Source organism: Colletes gigas, unplaced genomic scaffold (assembly GCF_013123115.1).
Source record: "Colletes gigas isolate AHSC1104 unplaced genomic scaffold, ASM1312311v1 Colletes_gigas_Sc00006, whole genome shotgun sequence".
NCBI classification, from domain to species: Eukaryota; Metazoa; Arthropoda; class Insecta; order Hymenoptera; family Colletidae; genus Colletes; species Colletes gigas.
Genome location: NW_025106635.1, coordinates 5,740,512 through 5,766,075, shown reverse-complemented (window position 1 = coordinate 5,766,075; position 25,564 = coordinate 5,740,512). Strand labels below are relative to the sequence as shown.

General features: G+C 47.8%; 1 protein-coding gene across 1 annotated transcript in view; it reads right to left on the bottom strand.

Annotated features, from left to right (window-relative positions):
- Positions 1 to 2,996: 2,996 nt before the first annotated feature.
- LOC122395892 (mucin-5AC) overlaps positions 2,997 to 25,564 on the bottom strand; it is a 44,709-nt gene continuing 22,141 nt past the window's right edge. Inside the window, exon 3 of the mRNA XM_043393804.1 lies at positions 2,997 to 12,375. Coding sequence (XP_043249739.1) covers positions 10,511 to 12,375 — 1,865 coding nt within the window. The 3' untranslated portion in view covers positions 2,997 to 10,510. The remainder of the gene's footprint in view (positions 12,376 to 25,564) is intronic.

Sequence of the window (25,564 nt, the reverse complement as noted above, 5' to 3'; positions counted from 1 at the left end):
GCGACGGCACGCGAATCCACATGACGCAGACGATCTCCGTGGGTCGATTCGCTCGTCTCGAACCGCGGCGTCCCTTCGACTCGAATATCGCGCGGACGGCGTTCCGTGACCTCGGTCATTCTAATCTCTCTTTCATGCTAATAAATTTCTGTGCAGCGTATCTGTGTATAACGTGGCTTAATCTGCCCTGCCGGCTCGTAAATCATATTCGTACAGCCGATGGCTCTCTTCGCGGATCTCTCTCCTCGCGACCTTGCATCCTCCGCTGTCCTGACGCGATAATAAATTCATACGGCGGATACCCGTAAAATCTCGCTCCACCTCTATCCGCCCCGCGGGGCACGTTTCTTTCCCTTCTTGTCGGATATTTCGCTGCTTCAATCCGCCGCCCGATAAACCTGACCAGCCGTAAAAGCGTTCGGATACCGGCGATCGTTTCGCTCGCTCCGAAATTCCTCGAAATTCGCGTCGAGTAAAAACCAGAACCTCTTGGAGATCGATCGAGGCGCGGTTCACTTGCCTTTTACAAGCTAAATGTCGATACGAAGAAATGTCAAAAGGGGACAAATATATGCTCGTCGCGAGTCTTGTCCCCCCCGCTGTACAAGCGCCGTCGACTTTTCTGAAAAGTTTATCGACGATTCCGCGGACCTCCACGCGATACCCGTGGCTAGTTCCATCGTCCGTCCTCGTTTCACCTACCACAGAGCAAACAAACAACCAATCAATAGGACGTTCGTAGAACGACACTAGAAATATCACACGATTCCTGGAATACCGCGGGCATTCCGCGAAGATCTCCGTATCAATCTCGATTTTTCCCCTGGCCGCATTATTGACCGGTATTTTTGCGTTTCCGGGACGATGCACTTGGTGAATGTCTACGTAAGTACAATGACTGCCTCTATTAGGCTGGGAGCGCGTCGAATGTCGCTTTTTTCCTTCCTTTCTTCTCGAGTTTTAACCCTTCACGTTCCTTCTGGAGTGGTCTCGTCTATACCTGAACCTTCAACAATAAACGAAACATTAGAAGGGAAGTTTTTCAGACGGGTAATTAGTTTAAAAAACATAACCAACGACGATCGTTCCAAAGACCAAGCAGATGCAATAAAACCTTCAAGTTCCACGGTGTTCTCTTCGCGAGGCTGTAACTTCTTTAAATCTTCGAGCATCGTCGTAAAACTTTAATGGGGAGCTTTCAGAAAATGTGATTCGTAAAGAAAAAACCCGTCGATTTTTCATCGAAAACAAGCCAGAAGCCCGCCTCGACGTCGAGATCCGTTTCGTCCACAGATTCTGTCGAACAATCGACCCCTTGTGGCCTCTCTGTTTATAGTTGGTCCAGGGCGTCCTGTGACATGCAGTCTTTCCTCTTCTTCCGTGGCCTGCATGTCACCGTGTCACGCCAGGCCTTATCTGCACGCTTTTACGACTGTTCCTCCATTAACGATTACATTATTATCAGGCCGTTGTATCGAGTTTAACGCATGCCACCGTAGATTACCGGCGCGTAGAACTTTTTCGTCGGTTTGCCACCCTCGTCTGGCTTGCCAGCATCCGCTCGGCCCCGTATCCTTCGTCGAGACCGATACGATAAGTGCCACGTATCGTGCCGCGCAAACGTCCCGATAGTTAATTCGTACCGTGAAATTACCGTGTTGTGCGTGCACACGTACATTGTATCGGGGAGAAAACTAGTTTCGAGCAGGAAAGGGTTAAAGGACGTCTCCCGGTAGCGTTGACTTCTTCGAACGTGGTTGAACGAGTCGCCGAGGCAGGCAAAAGCAAAGCAAAAGCAAGCCAGGCCAATCTTCCCTCGTTGATGCGTTCGTTCGACCGGAGAGGAAGGGATAAGTAACCGGAGGTAGCGATGGCCTCGAGACTCTTCGAGTCATTTAGGTACAGTCGATCCAACGTAGTTTGTAGTTTGTTTATGTAGCTTCTTTTACAACATCCTTTCTGTAACGTAACTTCACCAAGAACTAACGAGTATCCCCCTTACAACACGATTGTTCATTTGTTTCTTTAATACTGCTATCAAAATTCTTGCCCCTTTTCTTATACAAATTTCGTCCAACGTGCAAGCTATACTTCCCAGTCGAGAAAATTGGGCGACCGCAGAACATTTGTCCGTAATGCAAGGGAGATAATTAGGTATCCAGTTTCTGACGGGGCACCCTGTATAGGTAAATCGCTCGAAAACTTGCAACAGAGGGAATTGAATGGCCATCGCTAACCGGATGAAGCCGGAGGAAGAGGGAAGGGGATTGTGTACAGGTCTCGGCATCGAAGGTGGAGCCGAACGGTGGGGAAGAGGCCACTTCCGGTCACGTGACAACACTGGACCAGCCAGCCTGCCACTTTTCTCTCTTCTTATTTTCGGCTCCGACGTCCCTCGCCCCCTCTAACCACCCTTCGACCACTCCTCAGCCACGTCTTCCTCTTCTTCGTCTTCTCCGCCTTGATTAACTCGAACCGTCACGAATCGGTCACGAACAAGTGAAACAGATGGCGGAGCGTGCTCTCTCTTTTTTCATTTTCCCTTCTTTTCTTTTTTTTTTATTCTCGCCAGCACGTGGAATTTTCGTCTTCGTGCGTCGACCGTTTCGCGTTAACTCCTGGACCTCGAGAGCCTCTCGGAGAACGTTCCGCTCGCCCACCGATTTTCTACTAGATCCCTCGACCACGTCGTGTTCACGGTTTCTAGCGATTTCATTGGCATTTTTAAGAAGTTTCAATGGAAATTAATTTATTTGTATTTATTCGATGTAAAGAAGTGCTCGTAAAATATACGCAGGTCCGCCATTGTACTTACGTTTGAAACTCCGGGTCTCCGGTGAATTTATCTTAAACCATGTATGCATCGAATTTAGACTAAACCACCGGAACTTAGGCTGCCCGTATCTCTGAAAATGTCGAATAAAGCAACGACGATAAAAATAAATAAAATCGAGAGTGTATGTATATTTGCTTACTAACTTTATTAACAATTGCCGGTATAAACCTGAATCTACTAACAATTAGATAACAACATGTGCGTCAACGCATTCCTATGGACGTAACGAATTCGCATCAACCGGAAGTGAAGAGTGTGGAATTTCTGTTTTCGTTTACTTTTTTCTCCGAGTTCTCGTCGTCGCAATACAATAATATACGTATACAGACTATATTTATATATATATATTATTATCATCAAACGTAAAAACGCGTTCAGCTTGAGGCGAATTTGTATCGATCGTCCATCAGGGGTTGAGGGGAAGGGTTGTTGTTTGGGGGGGTGGGGAAGTTAATACACCGAATTGGTACGTTTTTCTCGTTTTATACATCGTTTGTTCACTCTCACTTTCTCTCTCTCTCTCTCTCTTTCTTTTTCTCTCTCGCGCGCGCGTGCGTTTTATGTACGTAACATGTACATAAAAAAGAAACGTAGGTACGTCGATGTTTGACCGCTCTGTGCAACGAGGGCTGAGGATTTTTCGAAGCTTATAATTTATCCGGATGGTGGGAGTTTTCGTTTTTTATCAGAGAAAATTGATATTTGCTGAAAAGTTTGGAAACCGCTGGTCCAAGCAGAGTGATTGGAACCCACACGCGTACGCTAGTTTTTCATTCTTTCTCTTTGATCTCCCTTTCCCCTCCTGTTTATGGATCTTCCCCTTCGCGACGATATTGGTCCAATTACGCGGCAGTCTCTGTTTTTCTCGTGATAATTGTTTCCTTTTCTGCAACCTCGCTTCTCGCATCTATCCGCGTTACGGATACTTGCAACGGAATCGAAAACCCATTCGAGTTCGACCGGTTTCGAGGGCAGAGTCCCCGAGAGATCGGGAACAACTCCGCGTGAAATTTGACTGTTTCGATTTTGTTCGCAAGAAGAGAGGCACAGCACCTGCGTTTGGAAGGACACCTACGATCGAAGGCTGCCCCGCTGCCCTAAGTACGATGCGACAACGCGAACGTCGGAAGAGGGAAAGCAGAAAAATAAAAAGAAAAAAAGAAAGAAAGCAGCGTTCTAGACGATATTGGAAATTAATCGGTGGATCGAATTATTTTGGGCTGTTTCTCGAAAGCTACTGACTTCTCAGTTCGTTAAACAGAAATGCATAAATATATATATACGTACGCGCGTGTGTGTATGTGTATGTATACATAATATTTATATATATATATTTACAAGACATATACAGAGCGTATTACAGTTAATATTAATAAAAAGTTTTTGTTTCGCTTGGTGAGACACGCGCACACACATACGCACGCACGCAGACCACGCATACAAACATGTGTGAGACATGCACGCAGGGACAGACAGGTATGCTCGAAACATCAATGGGATCGTTGTATACGCACGGTGGGACCTCTCTCATTGATCATTTTGGTGATCGTTTCGTTTCGGAGCTCGACGTTCCGTGGGTTTCGAAAACGTTCTGATATCTATTTTTTTTTTACGACGGATGATTACCTTCTGGATACTTTGTTCCTCGCGATTAGTGATTTTACGTGTAGCGCGAAAAATTGAACGATCGACCGAGAAATGGTATCGACGACAATGGCGCCACGTTGGCGCGCAATAGATCGGCGCGCTCGTGTTAGAATTATTTTCATCGCGTTCACGATCAGGCGTATTGCGCAACGGAAGATTAAATATTCAAATAAGAAATTATTTATGCATTTGCGCTATTTAAATAACGCGGATACTGATGTATTTAAATACTACATCTTCCCGTTGGGCTGGATTCTAGTCACGCGCGCGAACGATCCGAGATCGATTCATAGAAAATGATTAATGATCTGCATGAATATAAACGTGTATAAATACTGTTGTATATAGACGTGTTCGAATTATATTTTACGAACGATCGAATGACCAAAAGAGCTCGAATATTGGAATACAGAAAGGTACGACAGGAAGTCCCAGACCCGCTTCCGCGAGAACGTGTAATAGCTTAACAGTAACGAGTGTTGCTTCGAATTGCTCGTCACGGTGTTACGCGATTCGTAAAAGAACATTCGATCGACAAACGCACGCGTTTATACCTCGAGAGTCCCGCGACTTGAATTAAAATCGTTCTTCGTTTTGGAAGCGAAAGAGGATCGATTTCGAAACGTAAAGTCACGATCTCGCTCGTAGTATTTAAAAAAATTGGGATCTCTGATGAGTCCCGCTTCGGGTGAAAATTGAGATAATTTACAGTTCTTATTCGCAATTGTTAAGTTTGTTTCTGATTCTGAGAGTGCAGAACGCGGGTCGAGGGCTCGCCAATCGCGATCGCTCGACGCGTTCACCGCGGGCGGTGATCTTTCCACGAGCTATCGTCGCTAGCTCGATCGCGAACGAACGAGTAGCAGCGAACGCGCGAACGTTTCGTTTCTTCGGGCATCTCGCTACCTCTTCGCGGGTAACGAAGCGAGCGAGCGATCGGAAGAAACATCGTTCCAATAATCTTTGGAGCGATCTCGTTAATAAACTGCAGCCTCCATGCTCGATCACGAATAATTAAATGATAAGACTAATTCTTGAAATTATTAAAACCGTCCTTCTATGAAACTAGAGAGGGTCTACAATCTTGAAGGAATCTTTCGAACAGAGCGTAAACGCTGTCGAGGAAGCGGGAAGGTGGCTTTACGTTTGTCAAAGTCAAAGCGTAATCGTTTGTCCGTTCGGAGGGTGGTTTTCGTCGGATTTTCGAGACCGAACAATCGAATCGAAGCACCGAAGAGACGGTGCCTCGAGAAACGTTGTCAGCGCGAGCGTTCTTTAACGATCGAGCCCCGCGAGGCGAGCAATGGAAGGTTAACACACCTTGGGCCGCGTGGGAAGCGCTGTTACCGTGCAATTAAACGCCGCGCCTCGGCCTCTGGCGGCGAATCAGCGGCCTCGAAAGCGTTAATTATTCCAAAAATCTTGCTCAAGAGAGAGAGAGAGAGAGAGAGAAAAAGTTCGCCCGGTACTCCCGACTAACGAGGAAAACGATTACCCGGTACGTTAAACTCGGCGTTCGTTAAGGCGAAGATTCTCGTCGCGTTTCCTCTATTTGCCATTCGTCGCGGATTGGCAACCGTACCCCGGCGCTCGCCGCGGAACAATTATTAATTAAACTCGCACACACGACTAGATAATACTGGAAAAAAGAAATTAATAAACGCGTTCGCCGCGGAGGAGCTGGATATGCCCCCGTTTGCGTTCGTTTGGAGGTACGTCGCCTGCCGTTCTGCCAGGGATCTATGATAGTTTTCCGAGCTCGAGTGCACGGAATAACGAATTTGGAAAATATTGACCGCAGAGAAGACGTCGTCAGGAAAATATTAACGCGTTGACTGCCATGATAGCTAACTGGTAACTATCATTTCAAACTTGCGCGCGCGTTTGAGAATCGTTAACGCTCAGGGAGCCCGAATACTTGTGTTAGGAATGTTACAAAATAACAGGTACACCATTTGAATTGTCAAATATTTCTATTTTTCAACACTACAATTTGAACAAATGTCGAGGACGTCTCATGGAAAACCAGCGTGGCAGTCAACGTATTAAAAATCGCTGAAATTATTCAGAAGGCCCCATCGTAATCGAAAACAAGAACATACACGAAACATTCTATTACCTTCGATATCGACAAATCTGCATTAACATTAACCCTTTCAGTACCTTACAATTTGCTTTCCAAGGGTGATGTACTTTCGTTAAAATAAATATAACATTTATCCGCGAGTTAAAGCTGACGACAAACGTTCTGGAGCCGGTATCTCGATTTTTTGGTACCAAAAGGGTCGAAGTATCGCGTGGGAACGTGGCTTTAGGCCGAGTAGCTGGTGTAGCTCCCCGTCTTTGCACCTTATTCAATTCACGAGCACACGGTACGTCTTCCACGACCAGATTTCACGCGTATGCCCCGATATCTGTTTCCCTACGCCCCCGCGAAATTGTCCTTTTTCCATCTGCCCGTATTTCTCGGCGTGCCCCGTGCACGTACACCCATATCACACACAAACACCCACACGCACACGCAAATCCCTCCCCCGCCCCCCATTCCCTGTTCATTCTTATTACAGACGCTCGCCGCTCTCACGCAACCGAACACGCGTGCGTTATCTCGATATCTCCGTGTGTCGTACAAGCCACGCTCGATACGTGCCCCACCAGTTGTTAACGAGTATAAAAGCGGGGTGTATGTACCGTGTACATCGAGAGAACCTGGAGGAAAACGCTCGGAAACGCGGACAATGCTTCTTTTCAGAGAGCATCCTCCTCTTTTTCTATCTCCTCCCCCTCCGTTTCGCTCCCCAACTTCCTTTTTCCATTCTCTCTGTCTCTCGTTCAATTTTTCTCGCCCCGTTTCTCCATTCTCGCGCGCGTTTTTCTACCGTACGCCTATACGCGCGCGCGCGTGTGTGTCTCTGTGTATGTGTAAAGGCAACCTGGAACGGCCCCCTGAAAATTCTTTCACCGCCCGCTGATCAAACATTCTCGCCCCCTCTACACGTAGAATATTCTATTTTACTCGGCGACGCAGCCACGAATAAATTAACCGTAGAAAAGTTTGCTCTTTATACAAATGTAATATACAATATACATATCTATATCTATGCGTATACAGGGTGTTCGCGTTATCACTGATCCGGCGATACTTTTCTAGAAACCGAGATGCCTTCGGGGCTCGGTCGCTAGAAACCTCCCCGAGGGATATCTTGGGGGGGTAATAAATTACTAGGGGCTGCCTGGAGGGGCTAAATTAACCCTCCGTCGCGTGAGTTTTATTTTGTCGTATCGATAACGTAATTTCTTCGTTGTTTGTACGTCCAATTGTTTAATACTCCGGGGTAAATAAGCGAATAATCTGCGGGGAATCCAGTAAAACTTGCCTCGGTCAACTGGGTGTTACGCAACAGTGGATTAAACGATACAATTAACGATAATATTTAATTATTCGTGTCTCCGAAAATACTATTACTTTCCCATCTCAATTTTACACGGGAAGAAAGTTGGGAAAATTCAACTGTCGTCGAACGGTACCAAGAAAAAAATGAAAGAGGAAAAAGTTTTACTATTCTTCGTAGGGGGAAACCTTTAAACAATTTACAAAAACGTGGAATAAATTTCGAATCACAAATGCGGCTGTAACTTCTTTTCTTAATGTACTGTTTTGTTTCTATCGGTGTTTCTCAGAGAACATTTGGTCCAAGACACTCCCTAGAATAAAATAATATTATTATTTTCTATCTGCATTATAAGTTCATATTTTTCAATTCAACCCTCTATATACTTTATATATTATAAAGATCCATATCCACTATCTATTATGATTATCAATATGTACAAATTATAATTTTAAAGCGATAGTATGGTCCACGAATAATCTCTTTACAATTACTCAGACTAGGATGGAACCTTGCGTTTGTTACAATTTATATCCCATTCTACTATTACATAATGTTTTTAAGAAGCTAAGTATAGTTTGGATTATACAGGATTAAACTGTTTATAAGTTTTCTAAGCGATGTATCAAAATAAATATGGTAAGAAATTAACGGATTCGCATCCTGTGATTTCAATTAATACTGTATAATAGTAGATTAATTATTACATTCTTGGCTTTCGTTTAGTATTTTTAGCGAAAGCAGAATAAATATGTTATAAGTACAAAACAATGCAAACAATTTCAGCGGTTCATTTGTAATGTTGTTGGTTATTAACAACAAGAAACATTTTAACCTGTATTTTTGAAAGATTATGATACTATGGGAAGCATTTATGTTCAGGGGTCCATGGACCTCAGGTTGAGAAACACCACTGCATATTGTATTATGCGGACAAGACAAGAGATACCCAATACAATAGCGTTCAAGGCCACGCGATTAATCGGGAAAAAATTACTTGGAACAGTTTCCTCGAAAACGAACAAATTTTATTGGTCCACTGTACGTGCTTGTATAAAATACTCAAATAAACAAAATACGAGTATCTCTTCCAATCTCGCATAACCTTGAACATTGTTGCACTGGACATGCACTTTATGATTCGAAATGTACTATAATCGGCGAGGTTAGGTTATGTTTACGTTACTAGTATAATAGAGATATTATGAAACTAAATTACCATTAAATTCCAGTGGGCAAAAAAGAAATTAGTAAAACTTTCACCCCTTTCGGACGCGATTAATTCGCGAGAAAAACGACGGGCAATAATAACGCGAATATTCTGTACTTCCACATACACGCATTTATACAAACTGCACGTGTGTCTGTACATACGTACACACGTACATACATACACACGTGCATGCGTTTAATATACTTTAGCGTTTCTTCTATTTACCCTCTTTCTCTCTCGCACGTTCGTCCACTCGTTCTCCGTGTGTGCGCGCACTATTTATATATTTTATCGTGTACAGACCTATCTATACTATAAGTGGTCTCTGCGTAATACGCACGCTCGCGTACCTTATCATCGTCTTTCTCGCCCTTTCTCCGCCATCTTGTTCCAACGTTCCGCGCTCTTCTCCTTCGCTAACCCCGTCATCCTCCCTTGTCCTTTTTCTCGCCAATCTCTCCACCACGCTTTCGTTTCTCCATTCCGCCATTTTCCCACTCGTTCGACATTCTCTCTTTCTCTCTCTCGCGTGCTTTCTTTCATTCTCTGGCTCGCGCGCGAGCGCGTGCGCATGGAAGAGAAATAATAAATAATAAAACACTCGCGACGTCAGACGTACAAACTCGTCGAAACTTCCAACGCACGTATCATCGTTTCTCGACTTAAATGCAACTGCTTGTACTTGATGCGATTCACTTTGTTCCCAAATGTGTCCCTCCGCGCGATCGCGTACACAACTCGTCTCGAATCGGCGGATATCGGCCCCCGTCGACGATCGTTCGTCCCTCGACACCAGCGCCACACGACACTCCACCGTTCCGATCGTCCGTCAGATGGCTCGTACGAGCAGAGGAGGTTCGCGGCAAAAAAATGGACAAAATCTTTCATTCGAATAACATATTTCGAACGACGATCAAAAGGACCAACGACTTCCGATCGATCGATCAGAGAAAGTCAAATTTTATCAATCACGGAACGAAATTTATTTCCATCGAATAACCGTATCCGTCGTTCGATATTCTAATAAAATCTTGTCCATTTCCGGTTCGCGGCTGATTTGCCCGTCGATTGCCACAGGTTGCCCGGATATGTTGACACCCGTATTTTACCGTGTTAATTATTTCTGATAGATTGTAGTTGCGTTGGATTCTTTCGAGAATAAGGCACCGCGAAGGCAGAGAAAATAAAAACAGACGTTCTTTCGTTTTCCGTAGCGTGGGAAGGATTTTCGGGCGAATACGCTGTGGCAGTCAACGCGGTAAACCTCGAACGCGTAATTCCTTGCTTAAAGACAGAATTTCAGTACGGGATCCAAGAAATTAAGTCATCCCCAACGCTGTGTTAACATTTGTTCGAACGACCGTCCGACAGGTGGTCACCGGATCGGCTACCGTCAAGCGAGGAATTCCCGTACGCGACGCTTTAGAGCTCGGGTGTAACCGGGTCGAGTAACCTCTTCTCCGGGTCCCTCGAGTCCCCGATGTCGTTGGTGATCGGATGATGCCTGCCCGAGGCCTGGCTCCCAAGAGTGCCCGGGTTGCACCTGCAGCCCTGGGCGGCGTGTCGCGCGTAGCATGCCTCGCAAATGGCCACGCAGCCCTTGAACGGCCAGTAACAGAGCAAGCACGGCATCACCAGGGTGAGGGCGGCCAGACATGCCCACCTGGAGGTCATCTTGTTCCCCGTGCAGGAGCACGGCTCGTCCGCGCAGCTTCCGGCCGCCTCGCCGTCGATCCCGCCACCGCCGCTGCCGTCCGCGCAGTGATAGAACAGTCCCTTCACGCAACAGAGGCAGGACGCATAGTCCAGGATAGTGTCCGCGGAACAGAAGCACTTGTTGTCGCACAGCCACTTGCTGGGCAACGGCGGCGGCTCGCGGCAGGACTCGCATCGGCATCTGCCGCAGAAATTGCACATTATCGACAAACCGGCCGGATCGTAGGTTCTGGAGGCGAGGTTGTTGGCTGGCTCCTTGGTGAAGGATACCGGTTGCTTGGTGACGGCGTTCGTCGCCGCGACGTTCGCGGCTGTGGACGCGGCCGCGTGCGTCCCCGTCGGGTTCAATCCGCTTCGAAACGCCTGATGGGCCCTGGCCGCGTGCAATCGATGATGAGTGGCGGCCACCGAGGCGTCCGACAGACCCTTCCGACGCTGCTGTCGCCTGTCGAGCTTCGGACAGTCGGTGGTGGCGGAACGCTTCTCGTGATCGAGTCGACGGTCCTGGTTCAGGCAGCAATGCTTGAACGGACCCTCGACGTACTCGTTGATGGTCCTCTCGCCGTCCGGTCGCGGGACAGTGAGGCTGACCTCGCCGATGGGACTCCTGGGCGGCGTGTCGCTCGGTACAACCCCCCTGGGCGACGCATCGCCGGACGTGTCGACGTTTCGCGGTCTGCTTCGGAAGGTGCTGGACAACGGGCTGAGCGGCGCGGTGGTCACCGGGATCCTAGGGTTCGACGGGGTGGTCGAGGTGGCGGTAGTGACGACGCTGGTCGCCAGCGTGGTCGCGGCGTTCACCGGCGTCGGCGATGCTACGTGCACGGTTGGCAACCGCGGTGGCGGAAACGGCCGATTGTGATCGTGCACTCTGCTAGGCTGAACGGCCTGGTGAATTGCCGATTGCGCGTCCCCGTCGTCGGCGTCGGTCGCGGCACCGTCGAGCCCGTTTTCCGTTCCGTTTATTCCACTGGTCTGCGAGGAGGGTGGCCGCGAGAGCGGCGGTATCGCATTGTTCTGCGACATCGGCCGACCGGATCTCAGTCCAAGATGCTCGGCTTGGTAACGCGCCGCTGCGTCCACGCGACGCTTCCGGTGCTCCTCCTTCTCCTTCGCCTCCAGCTCTTCCTCCTCCTGCCAATGATCCGCGAAACGGACACCGGTGACCTCTGCTCCCACTGCTCCCACTGCTCCTCTTCCTCCACCGACTCGACTCGACGATGAGAGGACCCTGCTTGATCCTGTTCCCGTTCTCCTTGCTGTTGCTGCTTCTGGCGAGGATGGTGACGCGGTACCACAAACCGACAAAGCCGACGACGACGATGCCCGCTCGCTAGCCCATTGTTCGACGGCTCTCGGTGTACCTGGACACGATGTATGATGCTGCTGCTGTTGCTGATGACGATTAATTGACTGAGTTGGGGTTGTAAGTGTCGCCTCGTTGATACGCACTGCCCAGCCCGCGCGAGGTGGTGGCACTCTCGACAAGGGCGTTCCATTAGCGAGGATGATGCTCGGTAATGCTCCGCGTCCGCTTCCTCTCGCCCTCGCGACACGCGCTTCATCCCCACCTGAAACGATACGCAAACTTTTAGCAATTTTTCCTTCCGAGATCAACGATACTTAGCGGCGTATCCAAAAATGGACAATGAACGTGTTAGCTCTCTAAATTGGGCAATTGATTCGTAAGCTAACTTCCGTTTACAAAAAAATAAAGACTCCACTTCCAATATTACTTATCGGACGATCTTACGTCAGGATTCGTGCGATCTAGTCTTTCTTAAGTTACCAGGTCCAATTATCCTCTCAGAATCCGATGTTCGAAGGCACGCGATGGTCGAGAGACTACGCGCCGGCTGCTCAGGGAATCACAAATCAAGAGGATCAGGATGTTCGAGAGAGATCGTCAGGAAATGAGAAATTAGAAGACGCGAACAAGTAGCGGCGATAAATCGTCCGGGGAGGAGAGAAGGGAGCGGCGATCTGAATGGGCAATAGTCGAAAGCGATATATTCGGATCACACCTCGACAGCTGCGAAGGATGCCGTGTACGCGGTTCACTACCTACGTGGCTTCGAGGTAGGTTTGGTCTCCGAACGTGGGCGAGGACTGCGCGAGTGGGCGCCGCTCGCGGCCCGTGCACCAGGTTTCTTGATTCAGTGGTCACCGGCCCACTCGAGGCGCCCACAGTTCTGGAAGAACCGAGCGTTTTGTTCGGCCGAGACCAATCGTGTCCTCCACGCATCCGTGCCGCGTCAGGGCTGTACCCACCGAACGTACATTCTATTCTTTTCAAACTAGTAAACCGTCAACCGTGACGAATGGCTGAGATCCGCGTCGAGCCACTTCCTTAGACAAATTAGACCTCTTTTTAAAATTGGCTACTTATCTTTGTCACGGCTGGAACAAAGCTCAATTGTACGCCTGTCATTTAGATCACAACTTTATAAAAGGGTGCATCGTTTTAAGTATCCGTATAGTTCCCTACGAGATTCCATTCTTAGATGGCCAAACAAAGGCGAGAAATAGAATCGGTTATCGGGAGGAAGACATGGACCAGGCCATTGTGGCAAACAGGAATGCTAATATGGGGAGTAATGCTGTTTGTCGAACGTATGGCGTGTCAAAACAAACCTTGAAGAGGAGATTGGAAAATTCGGTTACCACGAGCAAAACGATACTTGGATTTCTAGACCTTACCACCTAAAATTAGTACCGTTCTTTTCTGTAACGTAATTCCCGTGCGGGGATAACGAATGCATCGACACGGATATTTGACGAAAATAAATTCGGAGCCAAAGACATTTTTCAGCTGGATAAGATTGCTCTCGCCGCTGTCCAGAACCTAGAAACGTCTATTACGTTAACAAACAAACACCTAGTTCGGAGTTTCGACGTTGCAAAAACAACATATATATTTGCTGCACGAGTGCATCTAGAGTCTACGTGCCTCCCATGATTGTTTTTAGAGGCCAACGCTTCAAACTAGAACTGAAAATTGGAGCACCTTCTGGCACCGCCTTTGCTTGGTCTGCGAGCGGTTGGAGTAATTCCAGACACTTTCCCGCGGTGATTGGAACATTTTGTTGCCTATGTTAGAACTTACAAATGACAAAAAGGCTCTTCTAATAACGAACAGCTACGCCAGTTGCGCGTAAAGCTTCCAGGCAATAACGTATCCCAAAGAAGAACGGGATCGTTACGTAATAACCATTTCTAATAACAATGCATGAATATTCCTACAAATTTTCCGACAGTTGCACAAGTCTTCCAAGACTTAACGAGAAATGCAGCGACTGGCCAAAGTCTTTCCGGGCGGCGATGCGCGAACGAGAGCGTTAAAACGCGTATTCGTCGTGGATGGCAGGAATAATTGGCCAGCGACGAATGTACGGACCCACGATGACATTAAATCCGCCTCGTAATCCGTTCAACACCGTCCCGACCCACTCCTCTTTTCCCGAGGTGCTTACAGAACTGGAAGAAACGACGTTTGTTCGCACAAGACCGATTCGCGAGCGTCCTACACGCATCCGCTGTGTAGGTACCAGGATCGTGCGACGATGCCGGCGCCCCGACGCTTACGAAACACCGAATACATTAACTTCCTGTGCTCCGCTATTCAATCTTCCCCCTTTCGAGAACGAAACTCCGGTGACTCGCGACGCCCGGGGCTTTTGTCGTCGTCCAAACGCGGGCCCAAAACGACGAAAACAAAGAGACAAACGAGCACCCCCAACCCCCTCGAGTCTAAAACATCCCCGCTTGTATCGAACAAAAACTGTAGCGGTTACAGAGAAATCACAAACATACAGATTTCGAAAAGTAGGTATCTATGGTGTCGGCGGACAGAAAGTGATGGCGCTATCTAGCGCCAGGAATGGGAATTATTTCGCTGGATCGATCGTTTTACCTGCTGTCACCATTCGTACCACGATATCGTTTGTACTAATTTTATTTAATACAGTGCATGCTGTTAATTACAGTACAAAAATAGGAATTGCAGAGAAATCACACACTCGATGACTGCACGCTTACGCCTCTTAAACCGTAACTCCTTTAATGCTTAGTCAACCTCGGTTCCTAGTAACATGATCTCATTACAATGTTTACTTCCAGTACCCCAGATTTGTTCATCTATGATCTAAGTTTTGGACTTTCGTACGAGCGATCCCTGACATGTTCGGGTTCCGGGACACCTCCTCCAACAATTAAGCTATTGAAAATGTTTATCCGGATAAGAATTTTGCCCGTCGAGGGTGGGGGGGAGGGATTGTGTGGTCTCTGTACGCGCGACTCACGCGCCCCGAACACGTGTGAACCCACGCAGATACGCGTGTAAACCGCACCGACGGACACACACGCTTGTCAACTGCACGGGCGTGTTCGCGAAGAAACAGGCGGCCCATTCAGAGAGTGCACTCGGAGAGGAATGTGCGCGGGCTATCGCCGACCGACTGCCATAGGTCAGAGCTTTTAGTCGCTCTATACGGCCGAGAGAGCAGATAAGAGAGAACGTTTTGTGAGCTTGTGCAGCCGGTGTACGACCACCGAGTGTAGCCTCGTCTCTTTTGCTCCCGATCTATCTGCGCCAAAGACAAGATATTTCGTTGCTACGCCGTTGTTACGACCGATAGAGATCCGCCCGCTAATGGGTTTTGAGAAACCCACAGTTTCCACAATCGTACGAGCCCCGTTCATTGTTGGAGCGTTTTACGCGCCAATTAAAGTCACCGACGATCGCTCGGGAAAACGAAATCGTAACCATTCGGGGAAGGTCACTTCCTCCTGGACAAGGTCCGTTGATTGCTTAACGTTCGTTCGATGCTTCGTTAAATAAAAATGACAATTGTAGTAAAATAAAAGTTTGCCCTGGCAAGAGCCAACCGGACGAGGCAAATTTTTATTAAAAACCGAAACGGAGGTGAAAGGAAGTTCCTCGCGCGAAGAATTCGTTTTGTCACGCTAGACGAGAGATAATCGCGCGAACGCGTAGCCTGGTCACTGAACAAGCGTGCCTTCCTAGTAAGAATCGCGAATCGAATTATGAATCAGTTCGTAGGTAATATGGATCGAGGAAGGGTTTCGAGGAACATTGCCAATCGCGTAATCGCGACACGATGACAGCGATACAGTCGAGTGTTTAGCGTGGAGTCACGTTTCGCGATCCTCGTTGTCTCGTTGCGCGCGGAATAACAATGATTAAAATGTTCGCTGTTCGTGTACGAAAATTTGCGCGATAAAAGATCTTTCGAAAACTCGTCGCGCGCCTTGGGAAAATTCCGGAGATTCTGCTTGTCTTTGCAAGTTTGTCCATCGAGCTTGGATGCTCGAATAGAATTTCAATTTAAAGGCCGCCGCCATTTTTGACAGGATGTTCCGAATAAGGTCCATTTAACTGTCATCTCCGTCGAAAAAAAAAAAGTAATTTTTAAACGACGTTCCGGTACAGATACGTTTTAATTCGCGACGGAAACGCGCGCGATAAGACCGGACGTGCTTCCTCGCTGCGCGCACGTTTCCGTTCAATAAAGTTATCTAGCGCTACGGTTTAAATAATACCGCGTCTCGAAAACTCGAGATCTTGTACGCTTTTCACCGTAAACAGAGTTTCAAATTATTAATCATCGTGATATCAAATAATTCTACCAAGAGATTTGGTCATCGTCCACTTCTCAATTATTTAGACATTCGACACAGAGATATATTTACCCAAATATTTGGAAATTGATTGTACAGACAAAGTGCAGGAAGACGTGCTTCTGATTTCGAAAATTGAAATACAATATTGCTCGGACATGTTGTGAACGCCGCTGGAAGCACGTGCAGAAGAAAAACAGTAATTGAGGAATCTCGATAACGGGATAGATGTTACGTATGTGTAAGAAACGATAACAAAATTGTAATCAAACGGGAAGCATGTTTCCATTATGTTTATAAACTGCATTTCGTAACTCTACAAAATATTATATGCGTATTGTATAGTGGAATAAATATTTCAAATTTTCATCGCTATTTGCTGTAACAAGTTTTTGAGAAACTTGAAAGGTAATTATTTCGTGGGGAAAGAACTTAAACGTCATTAGTTCGCGGGCTGTAAGTCTAAATGTATAAAGGTTGCGAACCGTTCGTACAGACGAGGATTTTGTTTTCTTAAAAATTTAAAGAATATCTGTAGGGGTCGAGAAATCGATGTCGGAGAAACTTACTGAAAATTCATGGGACTAGCGAAAATCCAGAAAAGAACGTGGGCTCGCCCACGCCGGGGCCGACGGGATTCTTCGGAGGCGTGTCCGGTGTTCTCACAGCACGCACGCGCACCAACGCGACAGCTCCGGTACGGTGATTCCGTTCAAACGACTGAACGGATCTATGAATGTCCTCGAATTCCACCGGACGGCAGCTGCTCGTCGCCCTCTCATCGGTCGCTTCGTTCCGTTCTCATTTCCCGTCCGCTAATATTTCCGGGGACCGGGTTTGCGACGCCGTGAATCTGACGGCACACGTCACGCGCACCAACAAATACCGACAGATTCGACGGAGCTCACGTTCGAACCCGTTACACGCATCTCGCGATCGTACTTCCGCCAGATGTACTTCGATTCCATGAAGAACGGTACTTATCGAGCAAGGGGAACGTTTCGGAGTGGTTTCTATGGTTCCCGAGCTTCCCCTCGAACTCTCGACGACAGGAACGAGCTGACGGAAGCGTTCGACGACACGAGGCGACGATGAATGAGACCTTGCACGGCGCAGGCGAATCGTCAAAAAACCGAAAGAAACACAACGACTGGTGGCGAACGACTGACAACGGACTCACCGTGAGCGAGTCAAGCTGGCGAGTCGGGGCGGCGAAGGGAGGGGAGCGCGGCGGCGATTGGGCGACTGGCGAGCTGGCCGCGGAGTGGGGGAGACTGGGAGACCACGAACGAGGGAGAGGGGCGCACGGAGGTGAAAAGGGTACGTAGCAGAGGCAGTAGGACGAAACGTCAGGGGAGGGAGGGAAAGCAGGAAGAGAGAAGGTGGGAAGGAAGCCATGAATGGCGACAGTCGGGCAAGGGAACGGGAAGAGAAAAAGTAGAGACAGAAAGAGCAAAGGAGGAGGCGAGAGAGTGTGACGAGGGCCGGTCGAGTTCCGTGCACGGTATGCCATCTAGCGATATCGTGGCCAACGACTCGTTCGCAACACGAAGCTTTTTATGAATGGGCGGAAGCTATCATTGAAGCTTTAGATTGAATGAAAACATTACCTATGTCGTCACACCGTGTATACCACCGACAGCGTCGCCGCGGCGACAGTGTCGGTCGTCGGACGATTCGCTGGAGGTGGCAATGCTTACGCGGTGATTTTTTTTCTTATATATACATACGTACATATGTATATATATATATTTTTTATACTCCTCCGTGTGCAACGCGATCCATACTTCTCGCGTACAAGCTGTGGGAAATTTTTGTCGTCCCGACCGACGGGGGATACTCGATGCGCGTTATCGATCGAATTTAAAGCGTTTCATTGGCGTTTGCTCGGGTTAAGGGCCTCCGGTCGCCGGATAAAGGATCGAGTCGTGTTACCGTAGATGCTACGAAGGTTAACGAAAGTATTCGATCGCTCGAACGCGAAAACCTTCGCGCTGACAGGATACTTAAATTGCACCGATAATTTCACGATATCGTTATCGCGACACTGGGGCAACTATCGACGGTATCGACGTAGTCACGAATCGCAAATACCGTCTTCCGGTCGAATAAACGAAGCAAACGTTCCCTGGCTTCGTTGCAATATGCCCGCCGTATCTATGTTTGGGTCAATGAAACAATCGACTCGAGAGATCTTCGTTGAGATCCTTTCCCTCCCTCTTGCTGCTTTGGTCGATGACTTGGACGGTCGGAGTTTGGCAGTTTTCAATGAAAGTAAGGATGGAATCGACCGTATCGCGTGAATCCTTGTTTTTTTTTTACAGTTGGCCAGAATTTTGATGCGATTATCGTTCCCTCGGAAATATGTGGAATCGATGCCCAAAAATCTACCGTTAATTTATCTCGATGCTCTTCGACGAGCAAACGCTTGTTCGACGACTATGAAATCGCGAAATGCATCGAATACTTCGCTACAAGCATCCGGGACGATAGGAGTAAGGTAGAGAAAGTGGGGGGCTTTCGTTCCTGGAACTTCTCCCACCCAGTCGAGTCGATTCTTTCGTTTACTCCACCGTAGTCCGACGGAAACCGCGCTTTTTAGGGAGATTAGGAATAGGCACGGGATGCCTGGAAGCTGCGGACACGCGCGATAAATAGAAGAATAAAGGAGTACCGTTACGTTTTAATAACGATGCCATTCTCGAGCCGGAGGAATCTCCGTGGCTTATTAAGTAACCGGGTTGCATCTTTCGTCGCGTTTATTTAATCGCCTGACCGCGTGCTCGTCCATCCGCGATCTCTCACCTACACGTTCGCGGTATCCGTTCCATTATTTGGAACGTCGTCGTCATTAATATTAATCGATCGCGACAGATGTTCCGTTACAGTACAATTCGAAGGTCGTGCCTCGTGTTTGCTCCGCTCAAACATTATTTTTTAGAGCAACAGACGGTCATGTTCCTCCAAAACAAAGCGTTGGTTAAAATTAGTTCCTAACGAGCGAAGAAACTATTTTAAACTAAACGAACGAGGGATTGTTGAAATCAATTCGAAATCAGAGTGAAATCATATGTAAATGTGACCTACTGGTACGAGTCTAGAATATTCAAATTAAAATACGAGCATTACGATTCTTGCTCGCCAGGTCGGTTATAGTTATAATTACGTGAGAAATTCGTATTTGTCATTCGATGATAAAGTTTTTCCCAACTCGGAGGATCTTCGAACGTGAGAAGAAGGCGCGGATTAAAACAGTGGCTAACAGTACTCGTGGCGAGGCAACGTATCTTGAACCAGTTCATAGCTGATTTCGCTGTTCCGCCTTTTAATTTCTAGCACGGAAGGAAAATCTGTGAAAGTCGAACGGTTCGCGGGAGCGCAAGAGCCGACCAAGTGCACCGCGATTAGAATACCGTCAGGATAAAAAAAATTTCATTCCAAGCGGAGTACAGTACGCAAAAGTGCACGACCTTGAAGTCACCTTGACCACTTTCGTGCGAATTCGTACGATGTTAGGTTATGGACCCAGGATAGAACGGTCCATGATTTCCAAATTTTAATTTTTCAATTGTTTATCGCCTTTTCACGATATCGGGGGCCACCGTGCGCCGGAGCGTTCCGACGTTCGGCAAGAAGTCCCATCCGTAACCGTGACGCGGTACGATTACGGGGGAAAAAGCTCCGTCCAATTCCGTAATCGCGTTCCAACTCGAAAAACGGCCACTTCCTACGCGGCACAGTTAGAGAGCTCGAGGCGAGAGAGGCTGAAACCGCCTGTCGAGCCTCGCGAGAGAGATCATGGCTGAATGAGCTCCCCCGAGCGTACTATACTATCAATAAGTTGGCCTAGCATGTTCACGCTATAGCGTTGATTCAGCACCAGTTCCGCCGGTGTGCGTCAGTGTACACCGTAGTACGACGACGAAGAATCCTTTCGTTCCATTTCGTTTGGTCTTGTACCTGCCTTTGGCTGGCTACCTCCACAAGTAGTCGTTCGATCATGCTGGCGCAAGCCAGTCCGCCGTGGAACGAGTCGGCCGACCAACCAACCGAGCGAGCGAACGAACCGAACGGACGAGAGAGGGCGCGGATAGAAAACGGAAGAGGAGGAAGGGATAGGTCGTCTCGTTCTGTCGCGTAACGCGCTTGCTATATTTATCCCACTCATTAATTCTATCCTCGTCGTGCACCGTTCATTCATTCGATCGTCCGTCTCGTCCTATCTCGCGCCCACCTCGTCGACCGTCGTCGTCGCGTCTCTTTCTCTCTCTCTGCCGCGTACGCACGTTCATTCATCTCCTCTCTCTCTGCCCGCTTGCTCTCTCCGACCGGTCCTCTCTCTCTCCCACCGATCGCGACTGGCTTCACCCCTTTTCCTTCACCGTCCTTCTCCGACCTTCCGTCGTGCATCTCGCGCTCCCTTCCTCGTTCTGGTTCGTTCACTCAGTCGCGCAACTAGCCACGTTGTTCCCACTCGCTCCTATCCCCGCCCTCTCCCACCTCCGTACCGACACACATCCGCACGGCAGATGCCAGTAGCGTAATGAGTACGCCGGATTTTCGGACGTTACGATTACGCCTGGAAGCGATCGATCAATTTCTTTTCGAACGCTTGGTAATTACAACCTGGTATAATTCGAATGTAGGAATAGATGACTGTTCTATAAACACCTTCGAGACACCGTAATATTTGAATTCTTTTGTATTCGAATGTTCGAATATTGGTAATTCGATATGACTCCATTCGGATATTAAACTATTCGAACACTCGAAACGGGCGTTATCGTAACGTAGTTCCTATTGGTTGCGTAACACCGTGCTTCCGGGTCGCCGGTCCTCGTACCGCGAAAACTAAATAGCCGCGAGATAAAGAACGGTATCGCGTTTAAAGCGTAATATTTCTTTCGGTGTGTCGGCGCGTCTCGCATCGACGGCGATACCGTGGCTCCGCTAAAGCTTCGCGCTGTATCGCGGAGCTTATCGTTAATTGTCGTGACTGACAATTACCTCGAAAAACACGCGGGACGGAGCCATGCGTAAGCGTTACGCGTACCACTGACGCGTTTATTTTCGCACGTTTCAGAGACCAGGGTTCCACGGATTTGGCGATACGAGACTGAAGCGTGGAAAGACAAGCGCGCGGGAACGTTGGGCGAAGTGGACGAGCAACGAGCGAGCAGAACAGCCAAGCAAACTTGGAACGAGGGCTTGGCTCCGGAGGCGAGCAAACATACGAGGTGTTCGCTACGAAAGTGGTGTTGTAGTTCGATTAAAAAAATAAAAATCGATATTTTTACTAAATAATCACGATTTTGTTCCCCTGATCCTGTGCCCCTGGAATACATGTATTTTACGATACAACGATTTGCTCGAATACGTTCGTCCGGTACGCGCCACTAAATAGTGCCTTCTGCGGATGGGGTCTCTTATAGGGGTCATAAACGTAACGATTTATTATACGACGAGTACACTGACAATGAGTTGCAACGATAGTCGTATGGCAGAGTCGTGTGTAGCCATTCAACGCAGTTTGTATATACAACAACCCTACGTACATTTATTATTAAACGTCTTTATTACGCATACACGAAGGCGCGTACTCGTGCTTTAAAACCCGACTCGAATCTTTGTCTGTATGGACGATCACGGGAAGGGGGGGGATATCCTTTTGTTGGAGACGATAATGAAGCCGATGCGGTCGACTAATAGCCAAGAACGGGACACATGCTCGCGAGAACGAATGGGCTCGCGAGTACTCGCGACGAGTCAGCGAGCGAGTCAAAGCGGCCAGTTTATTTCGAGCGTTTCCGATTTCGAGGAGGCAGCAGACTCGCGTGCCTCTGCAGAAGCCAATTACACAACGCGTACCGCGGTGAAAACCGCGTGGAAAGCTTTCCAACTGAAACGGGCGAAATTCTTTCATCCCACGGAACCATAGCGCAACGAACAAAACGACAGAAATCAACGTTTTGTTGTTTGAATTACTTCACTTACTGTTGATTTTTACCAATATGAACTTTCCTTTGAAGCATTTAACACCGTTGACTGCCAGACCAAATCCCTCAAATTGTCTACGAAAAGGATACTCTTTTTTGGATAATTCGAAACTAGCATATCCACAATTTGTCATATAACTTATTTTTACAGCCTCGTTAAAATTTATTTCCTTTAACATGTAATCTTGAGAAATAATTTTTTTAGCTGATCGATGAAAATTCATGGAGGATTGAATTTTCAGAGGCCTCAATAGTCCACTTAAGGGTTGATAACAGACGGTGGGTTTCTTACGTTCTACGTTTGTTGGAATTTGCCCAAAAATCGAAGAAATTCTGAATCGTCGATTATGTTTTTCCAGGAGCCAGAGTTTAAGAGGTAAAAGTTGACAGTGATCCAAAATATTTTTCTGTCAACGGGCCGTGTCACGAAGATCCGTCCGCCGGAGGACCGGTAAAATTAGAGAAGACGCTCCGTGAAGTTATTTTAATGAGAATTCTGCTTCACAAGCTGTGTCAAGATCGCGCGATTCCAACCCGAGGTTCAGCTACGAGGCAGGGCGCTATCTTTCCACCCGAGAAATTCTATTTTGCGACAAAGTCAAGGCTCCGGGATCGCCACGACAACGGCGAACGAGATCGTTTAATTTTTCTCATTCGAAAGCGAGAAATTTTACATCGAATATCAAACCGCGTAAAGGGTCGAGAGGAACCAGAATCGTTCGCGAGCCGCGAAAGTTTACAGAAACGCGAGCCTGGTGTTTTCGGATTTGCTAAGAACAGAGTCGATCGAACAGGAGGCGCCTTCTGTTCGCCGTGATCGTAATTCGCGATGGAGTCGCGACGCGTTTCCAGGTAATATTCTACCACGAACAACGCTCCGCCGCGTCCCATTCGTGAAAACGTCACGTCCCTCGCCGAGGAGGATGGATATTGATGAGAGGATCCCGAAGAAAGTTGGCAAACTTGCTGCCAATTTTCCTGGTATTGGCTTCGAGCACATTGTCTCGCTTTTTATGAACCAAAAATAAAAACGTACGGTCCGATGTTTGTCTCGCTTTAGTAACGGATTAGGATACTTGGGGGTTATGGATCAACCCTCAAGTGGATTATTGGGACCCCTAATTTATGCGATCCTCCATTAGAGTTCATTGGTTTTTAAATGCTTTGAAGGAAAGTTGATTTCCATTTACCAATTTGGTAAAAATCCGCTTGAAATGGAGTGGGAAACAGTGATGTAGAAAATTGGAGATAGTATAGAGATGAACGGTATGTTATTGTATATCGTAAAAAATAGTAATTGCGGGAGTATGAGAAGGGGATCAGGAGACGGGACAGGTTGAGAAGCGCTGTAGTCGCGAGTTAAAACGAATTGCCAAGAGTAATTGGCAGAAACAGAAAGAGCAAGGCACTCGAACGCGACTAACATCGAGAATAAGGAAATGAAGAAGCGTACTCGCGTGGTCGTTTTCCAAGATGTTGCGTCTTTTTGTCGTTATCCGACAGGGAACGCGCGCCCCACGCAGCGAGAACTTTGCGACAGATGTGTGTTGCCCGGGCTCTGTTCAACTTCCCTACGGCGCGAGTGGTAGCAAAAGCGTCGTCGGAAGCTGTTTTGACTGGTTCGCATGCAAAGTAGCTTTTTGGTCGTGCACGGGGGAAAATTAATCGTTATATAGTGCCTTAATACGGTCGTAAATATCGAACCAACGAATCGGGCATAAATCGACCCTAGGCTATAAATTCCTATCCTCGACGACAGCGCCGCTGGATTATTAAATTTTAATTTCCGCCCCGTCCATTAGCGGAGGATTAACCGACGTCGGTAGATTAGCTTTCCACGGTGTTGCAATTTCATAAATTCTTACGAAACCTTTCTCGAGGGGATCCTCGATGGGAGGAAGAACGCGAGGGGTGAAAATCGGTTCGATAACAATTAATGAACGATAACGGGGATCCAAATAAGAGCAAACCGGCGAGCAGAAGGGAGGTGAGAGAGGGAGAGAAAAAAGAAAGGAATGAGCGCGCGGCGCACCGGATATCCTTCAGACTGCGCCCACGCAACGTGCACGCGTGCGTGCACATACTCGCGCGAGATCGTCTTTCTCTCTTCGCAATTACTCCGGGCCAAAGATGGGCAAAACTTTACTCGGAACAACGGACGACGAATAAAAAACTGTACCAAGGTGTAAAGTCGAAAGAAAATTTACAAGAGCCTCGAGGAACCGTAGGGGGGCGGGGGAACACGGACATCGATCCGACCGAACGTGACAATCGACTTTTGCAAACGTCGACCGGTGGTTTTTGCGAACGAAGCCCCTTCGACAGGTATTACCCACGGTCGTTTACGATGTGACACCAGCAGAAGTTACAGAAAGAAATTTCGAGGAACCCGAGAGACGAACGGGGAGGAGGAACGAGTCATTTTCTCACAAAGGGAGGAAGGAAGGGAAGACAATGGAGAACCTACGATCCCTTCTTCCCGTCGCCGGGGTTTCTGCCACCTTGCGTTACCTGTTCCACTCCCCAACCGTACCTGCAACGCCGGCTCGAGAGCTGTTACCTTTGTCCGGCATCGGTTTCAAATTTAAAGCGCAATAAAATCATTCGTTCAAGTATCGCGTTTTAGTAGAAAGACTCGGCTTTTATGATTTACGACGGTGATTAACCTACGGGTACCTTGGGATCGCCGTAGGAAGACAATCAATCACTTATTTGCTTACACGCCTTCTGCCATCGAGCCTTGAATCATTATACGTTTTCCTTCTCTTACGTTCGTTCCTCCTCACTTTCTTCGCGACAGTTTTCCCAAACATTCAAATGACGGAGTAGCTCGGTACAACTTAATTTTGTTTTGCTTCCACTCTATCCGGTCACACAAAAATTCCCCTTCGTCGATAGAAGATCGACATCCCCATATATCTCCGTACAATTGTAGAAGAAATTTTCGCAATATTCCCGAGGGTTCGTTTAGCAACTCTCGAGACGGATCGATCCGACAGGGGTATTGCGCAAGTACGCGGCTGCGATTATAAATCGATCTCGAAAGGATCGAGGGGACTCTCGAGCGTGAAAATCCGGCGAAAACTGCCGCGATCGAGCCCGTCGAGTGGTTGTCTCGCGAATT